At 42.8% G+C, this 25,738-nt stretch overlaps 1 protein-coding gene across 7 annotated transcripts in view; it reads left to right on the top strand.

Annotated features, from left to right (window-relative positions):
• The first annotated feature begins 4,646 nt into the window (after positions 1-4,646).
• The window catches only part of LOC115395165 (connector enhancer of kinase suppressor of ras 2-like), a 29,856-nt gene continuing 8,764 nt past the window's right edge, over positions 4,647-25,738 (top strand). Inside the window, exons 1-16 of one of the 7 annotated variants that reach the window (XM_030100575.1) lie at positions 4,647-4,796; positions 9,688-9,851; positions 11,800-12,002; positions 13,196-13,301; positions 14,079-14,120; positions 14,216-14,335; positions 16,562-16,621; positions 16,734-16,802; positions 19,965-20,111; positions 21,310-21,443; positions 23,036-23,238; positions 23,415-23,504; positions 24,356-24,546; positions 24,617-24,665; positions 24,774-24,952; positions 25,035-25,108. In XM_030100575.1, coding sequence (XP_029956435.1) covers positions 4,733-4,796; positions 9,688-9,851; positions 11,800-12,002; positions 13,196-13,301; positions 14,079-14,120; positions 14,216-14,335; positions 16,562-16,621; positions 16,734-16,802; positions 19,965-20,111; positions 21,310-21,443; positions 23,036-23,238; positions 23,415-23,504; positions 24,356-24,546; positions 24,617-24,665; positions 24,774-24,952; positions 25,035-25,108 — 1,895 coding nt within the window. In that variant the 5' untranslated portion in view covers positions 4,647-4,732. The remainder of the gene's footprint in view (positions 4,797-9,687; positions 9,852-11,799; positions 12,003-13,195; positions 13,302-14,078; positions 14,121-14,215; positions 14,336-16,561; positions 16,622-16,733; positions 16,803-19,964; positions 20,112-21,309; positions 21,444-23,035; positions 23,239-23,414; positions 23,505-24,355; positions 24,547-24,616; positions 24,666-24,773; positions 24,953-25,034; positions 25,109-25,738) is intronic. The other 6 variants (XM_030100576.1, XM_030100577.1, XM_030100578.1 and 3 more) reach the window with 6 other exon arrangements.

Here is a 25,738-nt window from a genome sequence, read left to right on the forward strand (position 1 = left end):
CTTGCAGCACACATTTCCACACATATTTGAGACACATGCAGATACAGAGAGGGAACATACTCTGCACAAACTGACCAAGACAATTCAACCATGCCTTGCTGAAAGGCCACAATACTAGTCACTACACCACTGTGCCATGCAGCATCATTGCGCAATAGGTGAAATATTACATAAAATCAAGTCATCGGCAGCAATTTTTCCGCATAAATATCACACAGCCACACTTGACAATGCACAGCTATAAGCCTTTTTCTTGGATGACATTTTGAAATGTCAGCGAGAAGCTCTGGCGTTAATAATAAAGCTAACAATGAAGGCTGAATTCCATTTAGCTGCTTTTGGCTTTTCATCCTTGTACTGGGCTTACTGGATCACTGCTGCTCTGCTTTCGTAGTGTCATCTTTACTGTTTCTGAAGGGGCCCTTTCTATGTTTTTTTTTTTTTTTTTTTTTTTTTTAAATCTGGATTCTTCTCAAACACATCTGACTGAAATGGACCAGTCAATATCAGGCTTTGAAGAGATTTCATTTGAAACGCGCTTGAACCAGTGTCCCCACAGGCTCAGAAATGCAGCTCTACAGGCATGCACTATGCTTAAAAAGCCATCATTTATTCATTGCATGCTTCAGTACTGTGTAGAGATATAGTATTTAAAAGCAACAGTATGGCATGAAACTTCAAATTGAACCAAAAAAATAATAATATGGGACATTACTTGTGGAAAAACCAGTGAAAAAATTGGTCTAGATAAGGCAAATCAATGACCAAAAGTCTAATGCTAAAAAGAGGTTGCCCAACTATAGACTGATTCAACTAATAATACAATTATTCAAATGATCTTATTGCGACTGGAGAATCAGTGTTTTTAATTCCATTTCTTTCCAAGCTTTTTTTGTCCCAACCTCCACGGTCTCCGATGCAACAAGACTATCAGCAGCTTATTGGAGACTTGCCTGCTACGCAGCAAACATAACCTTGTGCGGCGAGTCCAAAATCTCTTTCTGATGAGAATCGAGCTGCAGAAGTCTGCTAAGTAAACTAATTTCTTCCTAACTTTACACACCAGATTTTAAAACTTAGTGCGGTTAATTGTTGAAGTTAGACTGTTCAATGAAAGTGTCGTGGATTGAACCCAACGGACATGTAGGAGATTTCTGTTCTCTGAGATCAGTAATCAAACATTGACATACAAGATTTCTAAACTTCTTCTTCAGTTTGTGTGCAAGTAATGAAGATTTGATTAAAGTCTTTACTCTTTTTTTTTTTTTTTTAGTAAAATTGAATAAACAGCATTATGAGACAAAACAGAGAACCTGCAGCACACTGACTGTGTATTGCCGCCAATGAATCTGACTGAATCAATTTTAAAGGTGATGATCCAATCACAGACCACAAACACCTGGTGGGTGAAACTTCTATTCATAACTAATTTATGGCATCCCCAAACAATACACAATACACCATGCTCTTATATAAGGTTGGTGCTGAATCTGTGCACGAACTGCAATCCCCTTCTGGCAAAGTATGATTCATAAAAGTGAAAAAAAAAAGCAGTGCAGCAAATATAAGCTGTTAGCAGTCTGGTTATTAGGCTTCACATCCATCTCTGTATTTATTTATGATTATTGATCATGCTGAATGTCAGTGCTTACCCGGTTGGGGTTTAATCTGCTGCTGTACCCCCAGTCATCTTACTGACAGGCAAGAATGTTTTTCCCATGAATATTTGTAAGAACTGTTATTCTTTCACTTTTTAATTTTGTTTTAACTAGACCCACTGAGATCAATATTCCTTGAGCATCACACAGTGTTGTACTGATTAGCACTCTTGCCTCATGGTGAGAATTTGACACTAGATAATTGTTTGGAGTCTTCTTTTTTTGGCAACTTCTCTTCATGCCCGCCTGGATTTTTATGAATACTCTGGTTTTCATTCAGTCCAAATAGATGCATTTGCAGCTAATGGTGACTTCAAATTGCCTACGTGTTTCTTGAAAACTGGAAGTTAAGTGATTTTTTTTTAAATGATAAGAGGGATTAAAAGAATAAGACTAGTGTTGATAAACCTGCAAATTTAATAGCATGCCCTTAGTCTTAAATACATTTTTTTTTTTTTATTCAGTCTGTGATGTGAATGTCCTCTCAGTGTATGTTGACTCACACCCTGAAGCTGTTTACAGCCTGGCACATGTCAGCATCCTGTCTGCTTGTTGAGTCGTTTCCACTACACTGAGCTTTGTGTGATGGAGGCGTGAGCAGCGACAAAGACCGCGGCTGTATGAGGGCTGACTAGTGCCCCAAGGGCTGAGGGAGCACAGGAGGAGGACTCATTGTTGGAAAATCCATTGTGTTGAACAGGTTTATTATTTATTGGCTTGCGTTGTTGTCACAATATTGCTGCATTCAGAAGAATAAATGTGTCTTTTTTTTTGGAAGCAGCAGACGGTATCTGCCATCCGTGCTGCCTGACGTGTGTGAAAACATATTTGAGATTCATGCGTGTGCTTGTGCCCTGTGGGTGAAATCATTCACAAAAGAAATTGACAAAAGCCTGCCATTGCTCTGAGCACCGCTGCATGTTAAATCCACACTGTGGGAGGAGAGCAAGTGAAGGGCTGTGTTTCAATTGTAGTCCTTCACAGGGTGAATCAGTTAGGCGAATAATATGGATGAAAAACAAACAATTAAAGTAACAGCTGGTGCACAGGTATTAACTACATTGCAAGACTCTGCTGTGGGTCCTTTTCCGCTTGCTTCTAGGTAATTACTTGCACAATATCATCACTGGACAGCGAGGTTCAGTGATAAAAGACAGAGTTGACAGTGTTATTGTCTGTACTGTGCAAGCTATACTGAAAATTTGTACTTAATTAGTTCTATGAAAATGACAGGTGCTATTATTTTCAGTAAAACCAATACTAATTTCACCAGTATGGACTAAAACTTTTGTGTAACAGAAAGGGACCATACAGCATGTTATTTTAAGCAATGTCTCTGAAATGACATTAAGACACTGCCTCCTCTTTCTTATTCCTCATAATCCATAAGAAGTATTTCCAGAGGCAATAAAGCTCCACATATGACTGTTCTTGTGATTTGCAATCACATGCATGCATCTCAGCATCCCAGCAGCTCATGATGAAGCTGCATGAGTTATTTATACAGTATAAAGTTTGTACATTAACATGCAGGAGAAGAAGTAGGACTCAGAAACAGAGAGCTGGTCCAGTACATATCATCTGTTTTGAAATGCATGTGTTCACTTAAAATCAATGATGATATGTGATTTTGCATATTTGCATATTTCCGGCAAATGTCTGTAAAGTATTCCAGAGATGTGTCTCCATTCAGGAAGGCAAATAATGAAAAACAGGCAAGCAAATCGCCATACAAGAAATGGCAAAAAGAAAACTGCAGTACAAAACAACAAGTATCTGACAAACTCAGAGATCATTCATATACACAGCAGGAGCCAACTAGACAGCTGTTAACAATGGGGCTCTTCAGCCCAGGTGAGAAGCACGCACTAATGTACCTGGTTTGGTTCAATACCTTGACTATAACTAGACAGTAAACTAAAGGCAGGATTACGTGAAACATCTCAGACTCCATTTACACAGCAGTGGTCTTCAAGTTGAAACAGAAAACCATTGTTGCATTTTAAGGTTTACAGTTACCCATAATAGCAATCCAACATCACTGCATGACCATTCCAATGTCTGTGTACTTAACATTTTTTTTATTTTTGGGTGTATTATTGTCTGCCTCTGTGTGTGTGCAGTCCATTATAAAAATAAACAACAGCACCCATTAGTGGCTCTACAATACTTATCAGTTTTCAGCATTCACTGTATAAAACCATCCTTTTCAACACATTGCAGTATAAAAGTGAAACGTTTGCAGAACGAAAATGCAAAAATTATGCGTTTCCACTTGAGACCTTGTGTAAGCGAGGCCTGATGCTTCTAAACATGCATTTCTTCTAAACACGTAATAATCTGGACACGTACAGTTTGAAAAAAGACATGGATTTTATGTGGAAAAAAGTAAAAAAAAATAGAAAAAAAAAACCGTCAGATAACTCAACAACAAACCGATAATTAAAGGTTTAAAAAAAAAAGAAGAAGAAGAAGCTCCCGCTCCCCTGGGCTGCTCCTCCGTGGCACGGATCGCCCCTCATACATGCTCGCTCTGAGGACAAGTGACTCCATGTCTGAGAGAGAGGGAGGATGCTCGGCTCGGCTCGGCTCGGCTCGGCTCGGATCGGCTCGGCTCGGCTCCGAGCGGAGCCACTGAGCCAGCCTCAGCCTCAGCCTCAGCCTTCAGCCTGCTCACTCTCCAGCATGCAGTGACAGTCCGCGCCTTCTGCTCCCCTCTGCAAGGTGCTGGGATGTATTTCGGAAGAAGGGTCGGCCAGCAGCGACCCTCCAGCACCGCGTCCGCTGAATAACAATTAAAAAAAAAAAAACAGGCGCTCGCTGAAGCAGAGCTGAGGAATGTGTTCCAGTGTGCAGGTGTCACACTTCACCCAGCGACATTTTGGACCTCTCGGACCTACGTCGGTTTGTTAGTAAACACCCAAACGCAGCACAGGAGATTCCCGTTGTTGTTTTTTTTTTTCTTCCTTTCTTTTAATTTGACACCTTGTTTCCTTCCCCTCCTACATTTCGCGCGGGGAGTTGTCTTGTTGGGAGTGTTTTTCTTTTGTCAAGCGTCAAGACAAACTTCTGCCATGGCTCTGGTGATGGAGCCTGTGAGCAAGTGGAGCTCCGCTCAAGTGGTGGACTGGATGAAAGGTAGGCTCCGGGCACTGTGCATGTCCGATCCGATTTAGAGGGAAAAAAAACCCTGCCGTGTTTCGATGATTTAAACGCTGCTTTCCTCGTGCATTTCAACACACGCTGCCTGGAGATGCCAGAGGAGAACAAAACACCTGCTGAGCCTCGGCTCTCCCTCTGGCTTCTCCAGCCTTTTTTTTTTTTCTTTTTCTTTTCCCATTTGCCGCCCTAAATCGTCTGATCGATAACCTCCAGCAGTTTGTGTGGAGACGACCTGCCCTTTCACAGACAGTCGTGATCTGCAGGAGCACGACACATGCAAATCCTCCAGAAACGGGTTCAAACCCTCTTTTGTGTCCTGCGATGGTCATTGTTAACGCAGGAGGATGGAGGAGAGACGAGATCCGGCAGTTACACTCCGATGATCACCCCTACTGGATCTCAGATCAGAATGAGAAACTGTTTAAATTGTCGACCACATAATATACATATACATATATATATTTATATATGAAAAGATCCATCATGGCTGTACAGTGTAAGGGGCTGTGCAGCCATCTGTGAGATGCTGATCCAGATGCTCCAAGTCAATAAGAAGTCACGGCTGACTTACAGAAAAAAACACTGTATCAGACTGGATCCAGTTTAAAAACCTCATAATATGCAGAAACCTGAAGAACATTACAGAGAGATTCAGTTCATTAACATTTATACAAGTGCACCTTATGTGAATCAGTGCTTCCCATTAATTTCTAGGAAACCTCTTGCAAAATAATGAACTTCACAGCTCATTTCCTTAAAATAAATAGATAAATAAATATAAAAGGATATTTCCCCTGAACTGTTGTGGTTTACACTCTTTCCTTATGGGCAAGAATATCCTGGGTTTGATTTGAGGATTGTGGAGTTTGTATTCTTCCTGTGTGTGGGTTTTTCTCCAACTACTCCAATTTCCTCCCACAATCTGTCTAAAGGCATCAAGTGAATTAGAGTCTCAAATGGATGTTTGGAATAAATGAAAAACTGCAAGGAGATGGAAATATAGAGGCACAGTCTATAAACAAGACTGAATACCTCAACACATTCTCTCTCATCAGGATACTGTGTCTGTAAAATGTGAGAATACAATTTGACCCAAAAAAAATTGTGGATTCAGTAAAAAAAAAAAACAAAATATCATTCAGAAGATTTAGTGTTTAAGTTGTTCCTTCAAGACATTTGTGTGCTTATTCGGTCTCCAAACATCTCTGAATGCCCTCAAACAGCTGTGCAGGATTTGCACAATCCTTTCAAGGCAGAGATTCCTCATTAGCTAAGCAGCTTTCTGTTTGCGTTACAAAGTTTTTACCCCAAGCGACGGGGAAATGTCGAACTGGGTAGGAGGGTGTTATCCTGGTCTGCCTATTTGTCTTTTAGCGCTGGACTTGTCTCAGTCAGTGATGTGTGTTGTTTTGCTGAGCCACGTGCTCACGTGTCAGGCCCCGGCCCCTCGGATGAAACATCACCATCCATACATCTTTACCGCCTCAACACACACACACGCACACACACGCACACACACACTGAAATAATTCCCAGCCTTTAGGTCTTTTTTCTGCTGGCTCAGATATATTGTGATCAGGAGGATCAAACCTCCCTTAATGTCTGCTGTGTAATACAAATCTTTCTTATCAGATCTTATCTGATGCTGCCGCTGCCGCCGCCTCAGACGGGGCGTTTCGGTGACTCTGCAGCCTCAGTAAATACACAAAGTAGCTTTTGTTGGAGATCTCAGCGAACAAATGTCACAGACGGACGGTGAGATGCTGAGACGGTCAGAGACAGAATGACCACAGCAGTTTGAGTAACGTCTCGGGCGATCTGTGAATAAGCCGGGAGCACAAGTACAAAACGAGAGCGCGAGAAGAAGAGGCTGGATGTGAGCGAGGACTCCTCAGTGTCCCACATCTGACAAGTGGGGCAGGGATGGTTCTTGCGCCCAGAGCCCAGTAATGATTATTTAAAGTGAGGGACAGAGTGGTACTGGGAGACACAGAGGCAGAGGAGACGGTTGAGCAGCAGGAGGAGGAGGAAGAGGAGGAGGAGGGGTGGTCTCGTTCTTGTCTCCCTTCCATTCTCAGGGCCCGAGGACTGGCAGCGTTTTGTCGTTCGCATTCACAGGTTCCATTATTAGCATACCGCTCGGCGGTGTCACTGGAGGCCAAACAGGGGCACCCCGTGACCTTCCCACAGTCCCGCTCTCCACCCCCTCCAGTGAGCTGTGTGAGCCACAGGCTCCATTCCCAGCTGTGTCAAAGCCGCTTCCAAGAAGAGGTCCTCATCACAAAGGAGGAGAGATTTCGGGCTTTGACTGAAGATTTTGTTCATGACGTAACAAGTGAATGTTGTCTCCACGAACACATAACACACGTGCATCTCGCTGCTGGATTGTTTTCGTGATTCGCCCAGGTCTACAGAGCCTCGGACCGAATGTAGGCTTAGGATAATCTCTCTTCTCCCCCCTGACAACATGCATTAGCATAATTCTTGTTTTGTGAGGTATATCAGTTTTTGATGCTCTCAGTCACTTTCTCCTTGTCTGACACACAGGAACAGCCAGTGACATGGCAGATCGATGCTATACTGTATACCAGCGCTGACAGCTTCAAATAACTCCCTTTACTGACATTACCAGAAGATTATCTGAAATAGAAATCAGTACGTGACAGGGCTGTGCTTTTAATTTCTCCTGTGTGGATGATAATCTGGCCCCCAACATGAAATAGACGGGGAAATTGATGTAGCGGAGATTAGTCCGTGCAATCAGTGAATTATGCTCCATGCAGAAAATGATTTCTGTCATACCCAGCTCCTTTCTTAATAGAGAAGGAGAAAAAAAAGCAGAATTGTTCAAAGAGCTAACACATTTCAGCTTATTAGCCTTGTTTTTTGTGACGCAAACTTTTAATTACACCAATAAACTTAGAAGAAAATGCTACCTTATGGTTCCTTATGTCAACTCATTATTTTAATTCTCATACCATCAAAGTCAGCAGATTGCCAAATAAGAGCGATGAGGAGCATCACAGCCTCCCCTCACTTATTTCTTTACTTTATCCTTCGGTCAAGGAGAAATCCCTGCCAAAAACCCGCTTCGTGGTTCCTATGGCAACACGGGGAATACTTCATTGACATAATGAGTCTCAATTAACTTGGTAAAGAGGCTGATTAGTTAAGCTCCTAAATGTTATGCAAAACCGCGAAACTCCCTATGTTTCTCCTCCAGCGTGGCGCTGCCAGCTGAACCCGATGTGAATGCCTGATCAGGTTTAGGTTCGGCTCTGAGTCACATGTATATGATTGGCCCGCGGCGATGAAAAGACAAGACGAGGAAGGGGCTGTGTGTGAGAGAGAGAGAGAAAAATAAGGACATAGAGAACGGAAACAGGCTCTGTGTATAGAAAACGCCACACAAAAGCAATCCTCCTTGTGGAAGCCGCTAAAGGGATAGCCTGTTAGCATGCCGAGCACTCTGTGTCGTCGATCGGCTGTGATCTATGGATGTAAACAGAGGTATTAGGTTTTCTGCTAGTTAATGTGTTTGCTTGGTGCGAAAGTGAATTAAACTGAGGGTAATAAGATTTTTGAGTCTGAAGAGGCTGATGCAGAAATACCCTTCAATTCATCATTTATTTACTGAGCAAAGTTTGTTTCTTGTCTATAGTTCCGATCGTCTAATCTGCAGCAAAGTTCATGTCACAAGGGATGAGTTCAGCACTCCAGTAAAGGAATTAAATTTCAATTTAAAATACTTGATTTTATGTGTCAAAGAGTTTTAAGTTTTGTCTGAATGGTTGCAGTGCTGTGTTCAGATTGAATTCTTGATTTAATGCTCATGCCATCAGCATGACACTATGACCTGATATTTAATGGCAGAACAGCCCATGGATTCAACCAGACTCATTTAAATGCTGTAACGTACAAGGTGGGGGCTCCGCATCCCCGCGTGCATCATAAAGCGTTGGCCACCCATGACCCCGTAGCTGGTTCACTTCTTTTTTCCTTCCTCGGATCATTGAAGTGTAAAACGCTTATTATCTTTTTATCGTGGCAGCTGTTAGTGGGTGGGATATATTAGACAGCAAGTGAACATTGTGTCCTCAGTTGATTTATTAAAATCAGGAAAAACTGAGATGGAGGACTTGTGATGGCGAAATGACTGGATGAGAGCGTCTTCGTAACTTGAGCTCTTTGAGGTGCGCCCATCCGCAGAGGTCACGATCCAAAGGTTCAAAGGTTCGACGAAGAAAAATAAAGTAGTGAAGCAGCTGACTGGCTGCGGCTCATTGCATATGGATCTGCTAAAGGAGTCTTCATCACTTCTGGTTTATTTTAAAAGGTACAAGAGTAATTACTACCTTGATAGTGTCCTATTAGAAATCCCTTTTAAATGTTGTTCCAGACAGGAAGTGCAGAATCAGTAGGTTAGTTTCAGTCTGCTGCTCCTCATTAACTGTTTCTCCAAAAGGCTTCCCACCTGCTACAGCGGTGAATTATCTAAAACAAGCGGAGCAGCTGAGCTGCGTTGCCGTTTTTCTTTCGCTGAAGGCTTTTTTTTTTCTCCTTTGAAGCTGAAAATGCTCCTCTGCTCTGCTGATGATTGGGGGATGTGTCAATTTTTTTTTTTTTTTTTTTTTTTTGTCTGACAGGCTGTTTCACACCTAAACACAGCAACATGCAACCTGTGCTCACACTTTGGAGCTTTACAGCACATATTCTGGCAAGGAAAAAAAAAAATCAAGCCCTTTATGCAAATGAAAGCTTTGCAAGCTGGTGAAAAAAAAATGCAATGCTGCCTCCAAAATGAATTTTTTTTAACTTGTCAGGCCGTACTGAACGTTTATCTTGTTGTTCTGTGTGGTTCCCTCAGGCCTGGACGACTGCCTGCAGCAGTACATCAAGACCTTTGAGAAGGAGAAAGTCGGAGGCGACCAGCTTCTGCGCATCACCCACCAGGAGCTGGAGGATTTGGGAGTGTCCAGAATTGGCCACCAGGAGCTGATCCTGGAGGCTGTGGACCTGCTCTGCGCTCTGGTGAGTCCGCGCATCCCACGTCGTCTTCCCACCGCTCTGCATCACCTCAAAGACTCACATCGAACTCCTGTGTTTTGTCAGAGCAGCGCATGCCGTGGGACTCAACTTTAAAACAACTTAGCAAGTCTTTGCAGAGTTACTAATCTGGCCAGACTGTCCTCCACAGGCAAATCTCACCACCATCATTAGTGCCGTCATGGATTACAGCCTCAGCTTCAACTGATTTCTGCTCCCAGCCTCAGAGATCCAAGTTTTGTGTGTGTCAGCACGGTTTGACTGCTGTTCTGCTGATGTGGCTGATGTGCCGCTGTAGCATATTTATTCGGTTAGCAACACTCATTTGCTCTGACCTGTGTTACCTGGATATTTACAACATGACAGTGCAAAAATTGACGACGGTCAGTTGGTGCCGGGAGCCTCTGCACCCAGTGGCTCCTCATGGCAGCTGTGGAGCAGACAGATTCTGGCTTTATCGGCTTCATAAGACGTTTTCACTCATGAGAATGTTAAGAACTGGATTCAGAACTAAATACGCGAATTTGTAAAAAATACACTCCCTTTTTTCATAAATGAGACTTTCCAGGTACTGTCTTTCTTTGCAAGGTTTAACTGTGTAGATCGCTGCATCTAAAAAATGTGAAAACTCTGAAAATTTTCTGTTTTTAATGTATTTATTAAATTGACTTTGAGGTCATAAAATTCAAAAACACAGTGTCTGAAGATATGAGAATATTTAATGACATTGAATATGTCCCGTAACTGTATTAAGGAATTAGTGTGTGTGTTCTGTGTGGGAGGTAACTGTCAAAACAATGAACTTTTTCATTGAGCTTCCTTTTTTCAGTCTGTGTCCTGTACAGTGAGAAGAAATAACTCTGAAAAATGAGTTTTTCTTGTGAATTTTAACCGTTTTTCCTTTTGTTTTTGCTGGTGTTGCCCCGTTGTTTCTGATCACTGTCAGCTCATTTATACATCATTCGATTTAAGGAAGTTCAAAGTTCATGCAATTCAATCTGGAAAGGCATTTAGCTATTCATTTTATGGTTTCATCTTTAGACTGCTTTGCACGATATGTTCCATGATTAGTTTTGTTCTTAAACTTGAAAAATGTTTGTTAAAGATGGCCTGTTCCACCTAAATTAAGGCAATATTTAGAAATACTTTTATTGTTTCATCTGTAACTGCACTGGCTATGCTGTCAATTTGATGTTTTTCAACTCTTAAATTTATTATTGATTAAGAAGTAACAACTTTCTTTGTATTCTGGGGTTTGCGTGTTCACCTGTAGAACACAATCCAACCATTCTTGTATTTATAGATGGGGCTCTTGAAGCAAAATCAGTTAAATTGAAAGAATATTGATGGAAAACATGGTAAAATATGCAGTGGAAATTAAGTCGGAACAGTGTGAAAGCGAGCTGAAAATGAGCGTGTGTTCGCCCCAGAGTGCTATAGAGAAACGAGATGGAGATTTAGTCCACCGAGGTCACAGATGCAATCTGAATCTAAAGTCCTCTCATCGTGCGCAGCGGCGCAGGGGGGCTTGCTCCAGCCCCAAAGCTCCTTACGTAACTGGGATTTAGTTTTAAGTCTCTCAGGCACTGCTGTATTAAATATGATTAGTGGCCCTCCTGCTGCGATCTCCCCTCCCAAGAAATTCTGATGTGAGAAACGCCCACAGGGCCGGCACGTGCGCTTCAGCGTACAGGCTGGGGACGAAGCCTTCTGCCGTCCCCACACATGCAGGGCGACAGCTGGTTCCTCGCATGTTCGTCATATGTGCAGCGTGTCTGTTGTGCGGCGAGGTGCTCCGGCCTCTCCTGCCGAGACAGCAGCGGCGGCGGCGGCAGCTCCGTGCCGCCGGAATTCTTGGAGAGCGTCGCGATCAGAGCAAACACTGACAAACTGGTCAAACATGGTGAATTTGCTTTTCCTCTCTCCCGACTAGAATTATGGGCTGGAGACGGAGAATCTGAAGACGCTCTCGCATAAGCTCAGCGCGTCTGCCAAGAACTTGCAGAACTTCATCACGGGGCGGCGGCGCAGCGGCCATTACGACGGGCGAGCCACGCGCAAGCTCCCCAACGACTTTCTCACTTCTGTGGTGGACCTGATCGCTGCTGCCAAGAGCCTGCTGGCATGGCTGGACAGGTGAGACCTGCAAAGAGGTGCACCTGTAAGAAGCACTGGAAAACAATAACAGCTGCATTTTAAAGTGCACAAACATTGATATATTGATAGAGTTTTTAATTAAAATACAGAGTTTACTTAAAAAAAAACACAAGATTTCCACTATAGAAAGAGATTTTTATATTCTTGCATTCATCAAAAATAACTTGGAATTGAACGAACGCATAAAAACGGAATTAGTCTCGTTCATCCGGCACAATGCAAAGGATCATGTATTATGTTTAAAGGCTTCGAGTATTTCTTTTTGCCAGAAACGACCAGATTTGTGGTTTTGTATAGAATCCATGACCAATCAGCTGACAAGAAAAGATGAGTAAAGGCCTTATATAAGTCGATTTTGACAGGGTGGCCAAAAAGACGCTGTAAGTCTATTTATATGTCTCTTTATCCTTTGCTTCTCTGAAGGAGTGTGTGTGTGTGTGTGTGTGTGTGTGTGTGTGTGTGTGTGTGTGTGTGTGTGTGTGCGCGCCTGCTGCCTGGATCTGTTTGATGAATCTGGAAGTTCAAAGCAGACAACATTCAACAGAAATAAGAAAGTGATTATCTTTCTCTGTTTCCCATGTGACTCACTTTTTGTTTCCACAGCTTCTATTCTAATTCAGATTTATTCCCCTGTTTTTCATGTCCTTTTAAAATGCATTATTATTGATTAAATAAAACAAAATATCTGTGTCTGACTGACAATTATAAAAAGCAACAAACAGAACAAACACACAGATCTGATCTAACTCTGACAGCACAGCCACATACCGGTGGTCTGAATGGAGATGTATTTTAATGTTTGTGTGTTGAAGTTTTAGGGACATTTCTGGCAGAAGATTTACTTTAGAGTCTTCTAAAGTGAAATAAAAATGTCCATCACATATGGAAATATAAATAAATCCTGTTTTTGCAGAGGAGTAAAAATAGGAAAAGTCGTCGCATCGTTGAAGTTGTAGGTCAGTGTAAATTTCATGGCTCAAATTATGTTCAAATTGTTAGTGGACAAGACACAGTGGTGCAAATTTACGTATTTGAAAAGTGTCCGTGTGTATGCGTACGTGCGTGCATGTGCTTGCACACTGCGCCACATGACTGTGTGAGATTGAAAATAATCCCACAAATTGACCAGTGATTCAGTCTCAAATGAAGAATGACCTAATGGTTCATTCCAGGTGCTCCTTTTTTTTCAGGTCTCCCTTCGCCGCGGTGGCAGATTACTCCGTCACACGAAACAACGTGATCCAGCTGTGTCTGGAGCTCACGACTATTGTACAACAGGTAAAAACAAATGGCATGATGATGCGGGATGTAACTCAAGTCCAGCAAAAGATTAGATTATTTAGATGCCAGTGTGTGGCAGGCATCAGCATTCCCTTCACTTAGTTACTGCACTGATTTAGAAAACTACCAGTGCGGGCTGAACTGAAGACCTCATGACTTGGTTTTACCTTTGCAATTATTCTTCATTGCAAAGATAAAACTGTATGTAATCAAAGCTTGAATGCATATGTAGATACTTAGAAAGCTGAGGACGCATCGCACTGAATCAAACGCATAAAGCTTTTCTCGTATTTGATTTTGCTGTCGGGATATTTGTCCTTGTACGCGGGCTTGGTAATGGTGACAAGTCTGTCCTGTGTGACTCTGAAAGATCACGAAATAACGAGAGAAGTGATGCTTAATAGCTTTTAGTCTCTGTGGAGGATCATGTTTATATGAAGGTGAGAGAAAATTTAAAGTGGGAAAAAAAAAAAGAGAGGTGGGAGTGAAACAGGGTGAAAGGCAAAGAGTTGAAGGCTGAGAGAGAAGAAGACTGGCAGCACTAAAGACAGAAAGAGAGAGAGAGAGAGAGAGAGAGAGACATGCCTCCGCAGTGGTGATTCATTTGTTTTGTGTTTGTGCATGCCTGTGTGGGAGTGTTGGGGGTTATAGGTGCCAAGCTGCTCGTTTTTTTTTGTTTTTTTTTCTTATATCCACCTACAGCAGAAATGCCAATAATAACTCCATTTTTGACAAATTCTCTGGAGGTAACAGTGCTCTCTGAATCTTTCCCAGGACTGCTCTGTGTACGAAACAGAAAACAAGATCCTGCATGTGGTGAGCTCCTGACTCGATTCCTTAAAAGTGAAAACAACATTAAGCCCAGTGTGCGCAGTTGAAGCTTGTTTTCACCCATAATGTTCCCTCTGTAGTGTAAAACGCTGTCTGGCGTGTGCGACCACATTATCAATCTGTCTTCGGATCCCATGGTGTCCCAGTCTGCACACTTGGAGGTGGTGCAGCTCGCCAACATCAAATCCACTGAAGGCTTGGTAAGACAGTCCCACAGTGATATAAACATCATGAACATTTGAAATCAAAGGCAGAAAAGCAGTGAACTGATACGGAGCACCAAGCACAAATTGCTGGAAGTGATTTATCTGTTGCAAACATCGCAGTGCCAGAGACCACGGCACACATCCAGAGTGGAGTCATGAATTAAGGGGTCAGATATGTTCGGGCACAGTATTAGGGATGTGGTCATAATATGACTTATTGATGTATTTATTTATTTATATAAATATTTAAAGTAATTAAGGCAAAATCTGTTTAAGAACTCATCATGATTGGATTGTAACAAATGACTGGTAATGATGGAGACGACAGAGGAATGAGAAAATCGTCTACGGTGGTCTGAGTCAGCCGTAACCCTGAGCTTTAAGAATTAGGAAGGTTTTAAACCTGATCTTAAAGGGAGACAGTGTTCGTGTCCACAACTGAATCTTAGAGCTTCAATTCAACCAAACCACTGCAACGGTACATGACAGATTTGTAATTTTCTTTAATCTTGAAAATGGCTTCATCCAATATAAAATATGAGGATGTTAAACTGTTTTCCAGGTTTGATGAAATGAACACAGGATAAAGCCCCCCCCCCAAAAAAAAGAAAGTAAAGTACGATTTCTAATACCATTCCATGATGGTGAAAACTACTAATTACCAAATTATAACAGCATGAGCCATGGCAGCATATTTCCTCTGACTCAGATCGGCATGTGTGAATTATACTGCAGCATGCCTCATTCACTGCTCCATATACGTTTCTTTTTTTCATTGAATTCACACAGTACTAACTTTGCCTGATCTGTTTTTTTTCCGATGGTGCTGAAAGCTTTTAGAAAAAAACAATTTTTATACTTCAAACTCACCTCTGCATGAGTTTTTTGAAAAACACACACAAGTGAAATATTACAAAAATAGAAATTTGCTTATTCAGCTTGAAAATAATTGTTGTTTTACTGCCGACTCCTGACATTTCAGACTTAACCCCACAGCATGGAGTAGATAAATTGAATTTCTTTCAAGGATCTCCAGGCGATCGAGAATCTCAGCATAAATCAGCAGAAGCTTCACTCTGCAGCGGCGATGTATCTGTTTCTTGGGGCCAATTCCTTCATTGTCCGAAGAATCAAGTACATTGTGTAATTTTTAAAAAGGCACTTCGAACCTCAGTTTTGGCCTGAATTCATATTTTCTAACAAAAAGCATCTTTCGGTAGATCATAAAGCTCCAAACTGAGCTCAGCGTCGCTTTCCCAAAAGTGGGTTTTGCTGAGCTGGTGGGCATGTGAGTCAGCTGACGAAATGCAACATGAAAAGTAAATATTTGTCATGCTGGGATAAATGAACAAAAGAAAAACCTGTTTAAAATGTGCAAAATGTATATGCGGGTTTATTTGTAGGACAAGTGCAGATAATGTTGGAGTAGCACAAAATAATTTTCTGCTTTTGACTGGGCACCCATTAGGAGTTTGCTGGACTCCATCTTTGCGGTGACCTACACTCAGACACAAGCGCCCTGCTGGGGGCCACAATAAGAGCCCCACCCCCCACACAAACGCCAGCAATGAGCAATGGAAGTTCTCTCATCCGTTCAGTAAAACCTGAGCACAACAGTGGGCCAAGTGGCCTAAAAATAAACCTCTTCCTCTCATCTTGAAGACTGGCATGCTGCTTCTGTGTGTGTGTGTGTGTGTGTGTGTGTGTGTGTGGGTGCGGGTGTGTGTGAGAGAGACACAGTATTCTGGGAGTACTCATGCATATCAGTGTGTGAGTATCTGTTTGTTTTCTGCTTTTACCACTCCAACCCCTGAGTTGTGTTTTGAGTGGAGTAATCCTCCATGTTTGATTCATTCTGCTCGGAGCAGACTTGTCTGGGACTCGTTTCGTAAGATGAATTCAGACTTTGTCACCGCCACGCTCATGTGGTAATTTATGGCTCCCCTCTGCTCTATTAAAATTTGTCCTTGACGAAACCGAGAAGAGTTGAGATAAATCCAGATTTCCAGTCAGTTAGCACTGCAAGCAGATTAAATCTAGATGTTTTTGCATTTGTTCGCGATTGGCAACAAATGTAGACAAAATGGCTTCGATCTGTCCTGTGAATGACTGGGTGACTGAGCCGAGATGCTGTGAGTTTGTGCTGTGTAACTAATATGAAAATGTCCTTTAATTGCAATAATTGATTTTTTTTTTTTTTTCCCCATTGTGCTCCCTCAGGGCATGTATATCAAATCAACGTACGATGGCCTGCATGTAATCACTGGAACCACCGAAGGGGTAAGTACACGAGCCTCCTTGAGTTCGCTCTTCATTCCCTCGCAGTGCCATTTGTCAGCCGGGCTGTGCCACTTCCAGACACTATATCACAGTAATCTCCATCTCTCATCAGTCTCTGGCTGACCGCTGTAAGAAGATCCATGCCGGAGATGAAGTCATTCAGGTTAATCATCAGACGGTGGTAAGGCCATGTTTTTTTCACCTCTTTAGTTTTTTTTTTTTTTGCGTGTGTGTGTTTTTTGTGTTTACTGTCTCAATTTGCATATTTATGATTTCTATGTGCATTTCATTTGCATTTTCAGATTGTTTATGCAAATGTCTGTTCAAATCCTTCATACTTGTTTCGTACACAAAGAAACCCCCTGCCACAGAATGTGTGTATTGTGTGAATGTATATGCATTCATGTATATGCACATCTGTAGTTCAGCGCATCCGCAGCGAGCTCGTCTAAGTAGCTGACTGTAGCCGTCTCATGCAGGCAGTATTTGAGGACTTGGAAATGCGACTGTGGACGGATTTGTTGCTTTGCCTATTAGTCGAACGGCCTGTTGAAAGCAGATCAAGTGGTGGCTTCTGGAATCGGCTGGATTTCTGTCTTAGTTTCGACATCATTTGCAGATCGCGTCTTATTTATTCTTAGTCGACAGCTGAAAGCAGAGGAAGGAGGCATTATAAAGGACAAGTCATTAAGTTTCTTTATCCGGGCTCCTGGGAATGCGGCGATTCGTTATTCTCATATTAATATAGGTGTCTATCTGAAGACCTCTCATCATTATCAGCTGTGTTTGGCTTCAGCCTGGACACTAACCAGCCAAAATAATTGTCCCTCCACTGTTTTTCCTTCGTCAGACATAACTACTCCAAGTGCCTGTTGCAGAGGTGTGCATAGCATGGTATAAATTCAACAGAAATGAAAGGGAAAAATCTTCCCATGGTGCAGCATTTAAATATAGCTCCCATTGTTTAAAATAATTGCTACTTGTGCGTGCAACAGCAAGACGTATGATAATTACACAGTTCCAGTCAGGTTCATTTCAGTCAGTCAGCTCACCCACTGAATGCAGCCATTTTTATGGAGAACCAGTTGAAGTGCACAGTTGATTTGGGTGTCAGGGCTCTTTTATTTCACCGAGGCATTCTCGGTTTTAAAGGCTGCCAAGCCGAGAGCACGGAGGTGTCAGTGCGAGCTGCTCATGGGGAACCAAGAGAAACACACCGGATCCAAACAGACCTGCTCAGGGCAGATACTTCAGCCTGTCACGGCGGTCTAATTAATGATCCTAATGAGGGTTCAGCGGGCGCTGTGCATGCACAACACTGAGAAGTCTGAATGGAATTTACAGTTTGATTCACTTCCGCTCCTCAGAGTTTGTGATCAGGTTTAAGAAAACTAAAGGTTTTAGTTGCGCTGCGTGCGCAGGGAAACATGCAAACTCCAGGAAGAAAGGCCCCTGGGCCTGCAGTCAGACGAGGATCTTTTTGGTCTGAAACACGAGCGCTTTACCATCGCACAGCTCGCTCTCCGAATTTAATTTGGACGAACATGGAGGGGAATTAGTTAAAATGTTCCAAGCACAGGATGTTGCTTCTTTGATACATAATGTTCACGTGTGGTAAGGAAGTGGGACACAGGTGTTCTCGGACGGATGCAGAGGATGTAGCTGTGAAAGAGAGATGTCCTGCTGTGGCTCTCGCTGAGTGAACAGCAGCTGAGTGAGTTTGACAGCTTAAGTAGGCGACGGCAATATGTAAACACAGTTGACGTGTCCGCCGATCCAAAACTGCACTGTCACTCATAAAGAGTGGCATGACAAGCTTGAGAGCTGCTGTTAATAAATTTAATTTACTGTGGCTCTCGGTGTACTGCAAAGCCGTGATGGTCAGTTGTTTATGAGCGTCCCTTCGGGGGATCTGAGGAACCTTCGGAGAGACCGCATTGAACTGGATGTGTCTGTCGCGGCCCAGATTAGCAGCGACATCCCCTTTCACGGGGATATGAGACGACCCAACACAAAGGGAAGCTCTGAACGGTCGAGGAAGGAATAAATGAGCTCAGTAGGACCTCAAGGTTTGAAGAACATGACCAGGGGAAAAAAAACCAAAAAAAAACCGACATGCTTGAAACGATTCAGGGATTTATAATTGAGGCAGCTGGGAGTCGTCCTCCACGGAGACACAGACCAAAGTTCAGTGGCTTTGAGCATCTCTCGCCTTGTGAAAGAGACGGGAATGACTACAGGGGCAAACAAGTTAAGAAAAGGCTGGAGTGGAGAGAGAGCTACAGTGAGACAGGCTCTGAAAACATCCATAAACACAATAGCAAAGAGCACATTCAGAGATGGTTTTTGTGTTGTTGAACTCTGGGGTATGGTGCCAGGCTAAATTGGTCGTGCAGGAAAGACCAATAATTGGTGAAGACTTTAAAAACATAAGAAACTTTAGAGGAATGTTAACATAGTGGACTTTACCAGAGTCCTTGAAGGCAGATGAAACAAAAAGGAGGAACTGCAGAACTGATGCTTTTTAGGAAACATTTGCAAGAACACTTAATTGCTAAGGCTTATTTATACCTTCAAAAAAAAAAAGAAAAGCTGAAGATTGGGGTTCTGTTCTTACATCCACACTTGTTTTATGGCCAGATACAGCAAAACATTTCTTTTAATTCATACAATAAAGCAAGCAGCCTTAGAATGCTTCAGCCTGTCTGTTTAATGGGTTTTCTCTTTGAGAGAGATTTCTGCGTCGTGTCTGTCAAGGTGAAAAATTGCTTGGGAAGGAGCAAAGTGATTGCCAGGTCAGAGCCTGAAAAAATGCGCCTGATCTCAGATTGCCTGGGAAACTGCCGACGCACTGTATGTGCTGAAATCCATTGCAATCAGCCAGGCTCGAGAGGAGTTTTCTCCCACAAACTGGACCTGGCATATCTGGTGCAGCAGCGGACAGTGTTTCTCTGGGAGGGATGGGTTTTTTTTTTTTTTTTTTTTTTTTCCACCAAATGTCATTGAAACTGGGTTAAAGAGTATTTACAAGGCATGCAGCTGTTCACAACATACAACATCAGGCCTCCCCGCCACACGACAGGAGGTGTAGGAGATACCCCGGGGCATCCATCTTCGCATTTAACATTCTCATCAGCATTAATCTGAGAGACGGCAGGCTGTGCAACCCTCGTCGAACATGAGAAAAAAAAACCCCACACGTAGTCGAATCAAGCGAAGCGAAATTGAGCCCTGGCCTCTGAATGTGTTTTTGGTCTGAAAGTCTCAGCTTATTGTTTTGTGCAGTCATGCAGATGCCTGTGTGTGTTCAGGAAACCCTTATCGTGCTATTCTCGTTTGCAAGGTGGGCTGGCAGCTGAAGAACCTGGTGAATTTGTTGCGTGGGGACCCCGCAGGTGTCACCCTGACACTTAAGAAACGCCCACAGAGCACGCTCACATCAACCCCTGCTCTGCTCAAAAACATGAGATGGAAACCATTAGCTCTGCAAGTATGATGACTGCTTTCATGCTCCATAGACATGTTGATTCATCCCTGTTTCTGTGTAATTATATGTGTTATTTGTATGTGCCTATCTCTGTACCCTTGCCCTGAATTGCACGTTAAATGAAACTACTACAAATTTTCAGTAAGTTTAAAATCCACCTTTTAAATGCTAAATTCTTCCGTGTTGCCCTTGCACCCAGTTGCTCTGAAGGTTCGACTATCATTCATTCAAACGCTAACGTTTTAGCCCTAAGTGGCATCTGTTGTCCTACTTCAGCCAAACCAATTACATGACTCGGATCGTGTGCACGAGCCAGCATGGGTGGAAATGAGAGGCATGTGTGTTAAAGTAGTTCAGCCTTTCTTTGAGTCCCATTCCAGAGAAAATGTTTTCTCCCCCCCGAGGCCCAGAAGCGCAGTCCCGCTCAGCCTCCTCTCCCATCACGTCCTCTCGCTCTTCTCTTTCACCTAAATCGAATCTGCTCTCCTGCTGTCGTTTTTAGAAATAGATGAGAGAGAGCGGCAGAACGTAGAAAGCGTAATGTTTTCTCTTCTAATATGTGAGTAAAAATTAAGAGTGTCTCGACGGGCTCTCGAGTTACTGTAGAGGACATTGTGCTGTTGAGGCGGAGCAGAAACTCGCAGTGTTAGGATGCAGCACACTGAGCACTCGCTAATAAGTCTCTGACGCTGGTTTGCTGTGAGTTACGCATCATATTAGCAGACTTTAAGCAATGACTAAACAGTTGGAAAAAAAAGTTGCTTTGGAAATTCTGGTCATTCCAGTTGAGTTATTGACCTTAGAGTTCCTTCTTTAAACACAATAAATGTAAGTAAATGATTGTGTTCTTAGCACAGCTATATTAAGTGTGTGTTTTGTGTTTGAACTATCCCCGTACGGTGGGTTAAATACGCAATATCAGCTGTGAAAAGATTTCCTTGAACTCAGTGAGGGGGATTATTAGTCCCACACTGCAACCTGTCCTCCCAGAACTGGAGCGTCAGAAGCGTGCAGCACGCTGCTCATTTCACGGTCGAGACGGATGAGCGGTCCCCGACTGGCTAAACTGCTGTGAACTTCCCAATTTCCGTTGTGTCAAACCCTGTAACTGTTTCTCTCTCTCCCTCTCCTCCTCTCTGTCTGCCTGTCTCTCTGCCTTTCGCACACGCTCACACATCCACATGCACTCGCTTACACACAGCCCATCTTCCCTCAGAGCCCCAGCAGCAGCGTCGCGACGCCCACCAGCACTCTGAGCACTCCGTCCAGGCGGAGTAGCTGCGCCCTGCAGGACCTCTTCATCCCCCCTCCTCCAGCGGAGCCCTACACCCCCAGGTGAAAACACACAAAGGTCACACGTAGTCCCTCATTTACCAAATATAAGAGGTATCCTGTTCAGTTTTTGACCACTGGTGGCACCATAGAGCAATATTTTTAGATGTGAGGTTTTCCACTTTTTTCCTCTCATCAGCATTCACATGGAGACATGAGGGGTTTGAAAAATGCAATAAAACTGCATCAAACTTATGTAAAGCACAAACAGCTTCTTTGTTGATCCTTTATTTTAGATCCATAAAATATTTTGTTATTGTAGGGTACTTGTTAAAAATGCAGAAATGTATGTCAGGCTGAGGAAGGAAACATAATGGGAGTTGGTTCTGCTGACAACAAATCTGTTGTTTAATCTTAAAGCTAAGCAATATTTTCAAAATAGGATGCTATAAGAGAACATGGAGGTCCAAGGAGAGAAATTTACAACCTTTGTAAATAGGTTATCAAAAGCATTTTTTATCCTCACTTATGTAGTTTACAGTATATAACTTAAAGAACTTTCAAAATGAAAATAACACAATTGTGTTTTGCTGTATTTACCAAAACTGCGGTTGATTTTGTATTCTTGAAATTTAACAGCTATAATTAAAAACCTGTCAGTGCTTTATTAGTGTTTTTAGCTGTTTTAGTCATTAAGCTCTTTCAACATGACTCTCGTTTGCTAATTTATCTTCACCTATCAGACAGACAGGTAAAAACAGCACCTCTGGCAGGTTAAGTAAATGAGTCAGTCCACTTCGAAAGAAGATCTTTTTTTTTCTGAATTTTTTTTTATTTTTGTTTTATTTCAGTTGTTTGTTACTGAGGAAATTTACTCACTATCTGTTTAAAGCTGATTACAGTGGTTAGTAAGATTGGCTGAGATACTCACAAAGACAGTTTCCCTCCTGTTTTTGGCAGTTAGCAGGTGTTAGGCTGAGCCCTGGATTTATTCATGGGGAACTTACCGAGCAGCGGTGCTGGAAACTCAGTGTTTAATTGACAAACTATTTAGCTCTTCTTCTATTGAAGTGTCACATTTGTCACCTTAAACTGAAAGATGGAAGTGCTAAGACTGTGCCACGAAATTAAAGATGATTAAAAGAAATATGCACATAATTTAGAAAATTACAATCGAGATGCTGAAGAGACAACAGCCCCAGTAGTACTGCACTAGATTACAGATATACATGAGAGTTTTGTGTAAATATAGGTTAAAAATTGAATAATGATATATAATTGCATAAGTGATTTGTTAATTTAATAAACTACATTTTATTGTCATTATTTCTATCTACGGTTCAGTTTTAATTAACCTTAAAATTGAAATTTTTTTAAACATATCACATAATTAGACAATAATTAGTTTGAAACTATTGTAGTGATGGATTTTAAACATGTTTCATATTCCAAAGCTGTGATTAATGGTCATTTTTTTCTTCTACTAAACGTGTCCTCACTTGTCTGCTTGCCTCCCCCAGAGGAATCAGAGAATGTAAACGGTTGGAAAAGAGATTAAGAAGCAAATCGCTGCTCCTTCACGTGTTTTCGTTGCTTTGTCATTTCCGTTAAGCCCAAACCTTCACTGACATTAAAATGATTCTCCGTTACCAAAGAGACGACAAGGGGAACCTGCCAGAGGACGATCCTCAGTCGGAGGCGCATGTCGCCGAAGGATCCGAGTCTCCAAACTCGTACCTCGACCAGGAGTGTCGGAGGCGATTTCCTCTGGTGGAGGAGGATTCTATACTCTACTGCTACGAGTACGACCAGAACCAGGAGGTGTCGTCGGTTCGCCGAGGGAGCACTCCCACCTATGGTAAGGCTTCGGCTCGGTCTGAAGACGCGCTGCTGTAACGGCGAGACCTGAGGACTCAGAGCCGGCGTGACGTCTTAAACGTCTGTACGTTTAAGACATCTGCAGCCGTTTTGATGTAACCGAGCGTGTGTGGGCAGCGGTGCGATATTGACGATCCCCGCGCCTCCTTCCTCCAGGCAGGCTCAGGCCCATCTCCATGCCAGTGGAATACAACTGGGTGGGAGACAACGAAGACCTGGCCAAGCTGAAGAGAGAGAGCCGGCGAGGTGAGTGGGAAGTAGTGATAAAGACAGGGAGGCAGCCCTGGTGAGTGGGCGGATTCCTTATAATATCCTCACCCTCTCGGATCTTAGAGCCATGAAGTACAAGGATGAGCTGGCCTGTCAAAACTGATAACATGCTCGATATCAGCCCCTGCTTCTATCTCCTCCATATGTTCATAATCTACCAACTGCTCCTTTCTTCTTCTTTTTTTTTTTTCCCTCCTTCATCCCTGTTTCCAGGTTTCTCCCTCCCTCGCTCTCGGCTCTGCCGCTTCTCCATGTTTGGTTATAAAAAGTACACCGTTGCCAGAGCAACGGTGTACTTTTGACAACACTAGCAACACAGTGCAACGGTGACCTGAGATTTTCACATTTTGTTGGTGGCTGCTGAGCTAGGTGGTAAAAGGAGTGGGAGGAGACTGAGTCTCTGTATTTCAATCTCAAAGAAAGACTTGCGAGTGATGTGTTTGTTTCCTCTGGGGATGTTACTGATGTGCTGCTCCCTTTGGGCTTTTCAGAAAAAAAAAAGTTGACGGTGCTATATTTATCTACAGGAGACGGTGTTTCGGAGGGTTTGAGGGCTTCCTGCCTGACAACCATTTCTTCTGTAGATGTTATAATACCTTTTTGCAGTAGGAGTCTTTTGAAATGTCATCTTCGGCTGATCACAGACAGATAACACCGATAAGACTCGATTCATGTTTTTTTTTTTTAATATGAGATTAAAGGTTTAGATGGTAAAAGCAGCTTTAGGTCGCTAACAGGATATCAACTGCTCTGCATGTTTTTCAAGTCAATGTATACAAATAATTCTACGTCACGTGCTTTCCGTCGCTGCTGCTGTGTCCATGCAGAGAATTCACTGCTGCGCTTTGCGAGCGAGGACAAGCCCGGCGGGGAGGACTTCCTGCTGGGCCGCAGCCTGAGTCAGAACAGGAGGAAGGCCGACCGAGGAGGCAGCCCCACCCACTACACGCTCGTCCCCGCCCTGCAGATGGAAGTGTCCCTGTCCACGTCCAGCTCCGACTCGGCATCTCTGTATCATGTCAGTCTCGCAAGCAACAGATTTATTTAAAGTTTTCAGTGTCCCTGTAACGCTTTGTTTTTTCTAGCAGGTGTTTGAGCGATCTTCACTATTGTCGAGGTCTAAAAAGAAGAGCAAAGGTGGGATCATTTATTTTGAAAGTTCTACTTTAAGTACTTGCATACACTGGAATGCAAGCAGGTGCTTCTGGGGTTTTTTGACCTCCCCTCTATTGCTCCGGTCTGCAGGTGGAAGCCCTCTGTCTTCAATCAGCAAGCGGCGGATTTCCTGCCGAGACCTGGGTCAGGGGGACTGTCAGGGCTGGCTGTGGAAGAAGAAGGATGCTAAAACCTATTTTTCACAGAAGTGGAAGAAGTATTGGTTCATCCTGAAAGACACGTGCCTGTACTGGTACATGAATGAAGAGGTGAACATGGGGACCTCAGTAAAATGAGAAAGGTTTTTATGTTTTGACTTTTGATTTGACTCTGCTTTTTGCTCCCCTCCAGGATGAAAAGGCAGAGGGTTTTGTCAGCCTCCCAGAGTTCAAGATAGATCGTGCCACTGAATGCAGAAGGAAGTTGTAAGTTTTGATGTTGTGTTTTGAATACCCCAGCTGATGATGAGTGAAGGGACAGTCTAGTCTGGACAGATCACACACACTCATATTCATATCCACAGGCAACTTAGAGACACAAAGTCACGTAACACACATGTTTTTGTAGAGTGGGACAAAACTGGATAAATTAGACACTCGGGGAGAACTTGCAAAGATATGCTTTCGAACCTGGACTCAAACTGGGGATATTGCTGTGAGATGAATACAGAAATTATAAAACACAACAGAACATCTTGGAATTGTGTTCATTCTCAGAATCAGACCAACTTCACTAAATACACTCAAAATATAAAGCTGTGTTGATGACTCATGCTGTGAGATTTACTTCTAAAAGAAAACTTTTTTGGGCTATTTGGGGTCATGATTTAGTGAAAATCAACAAAATTTGCTGAGATGTTTTGTTTACGACTGTATGTTGAGCAGTTTAGGAGAATAATAAGAGCCTGTTACTGCCTGTCAAATGATACGCACTTTAAAACCAGCAGGATTTTGGTATTCTGACAATGAAACAAACAGGACGGTTTTCTCAAAAATAACACTTGAAACCCGAAATCATTAGAATAAAAAAGCTGAAGCCACAGCAGGTGTGCAAAT

Source organism: Salarias fasciatus, chromosome 10, assembly GCF_902148845.1.
Source record: "Salarias fasciatus chromosome 10, fSalaFa1.1, whole genome shotgun sequence".
Lineage (NCBI taxonomy): Eukaryota > Metazoa > Chordata > Actinopteri > Blenniiformes > Blenniidae > Salarias > Salarias fasciatus.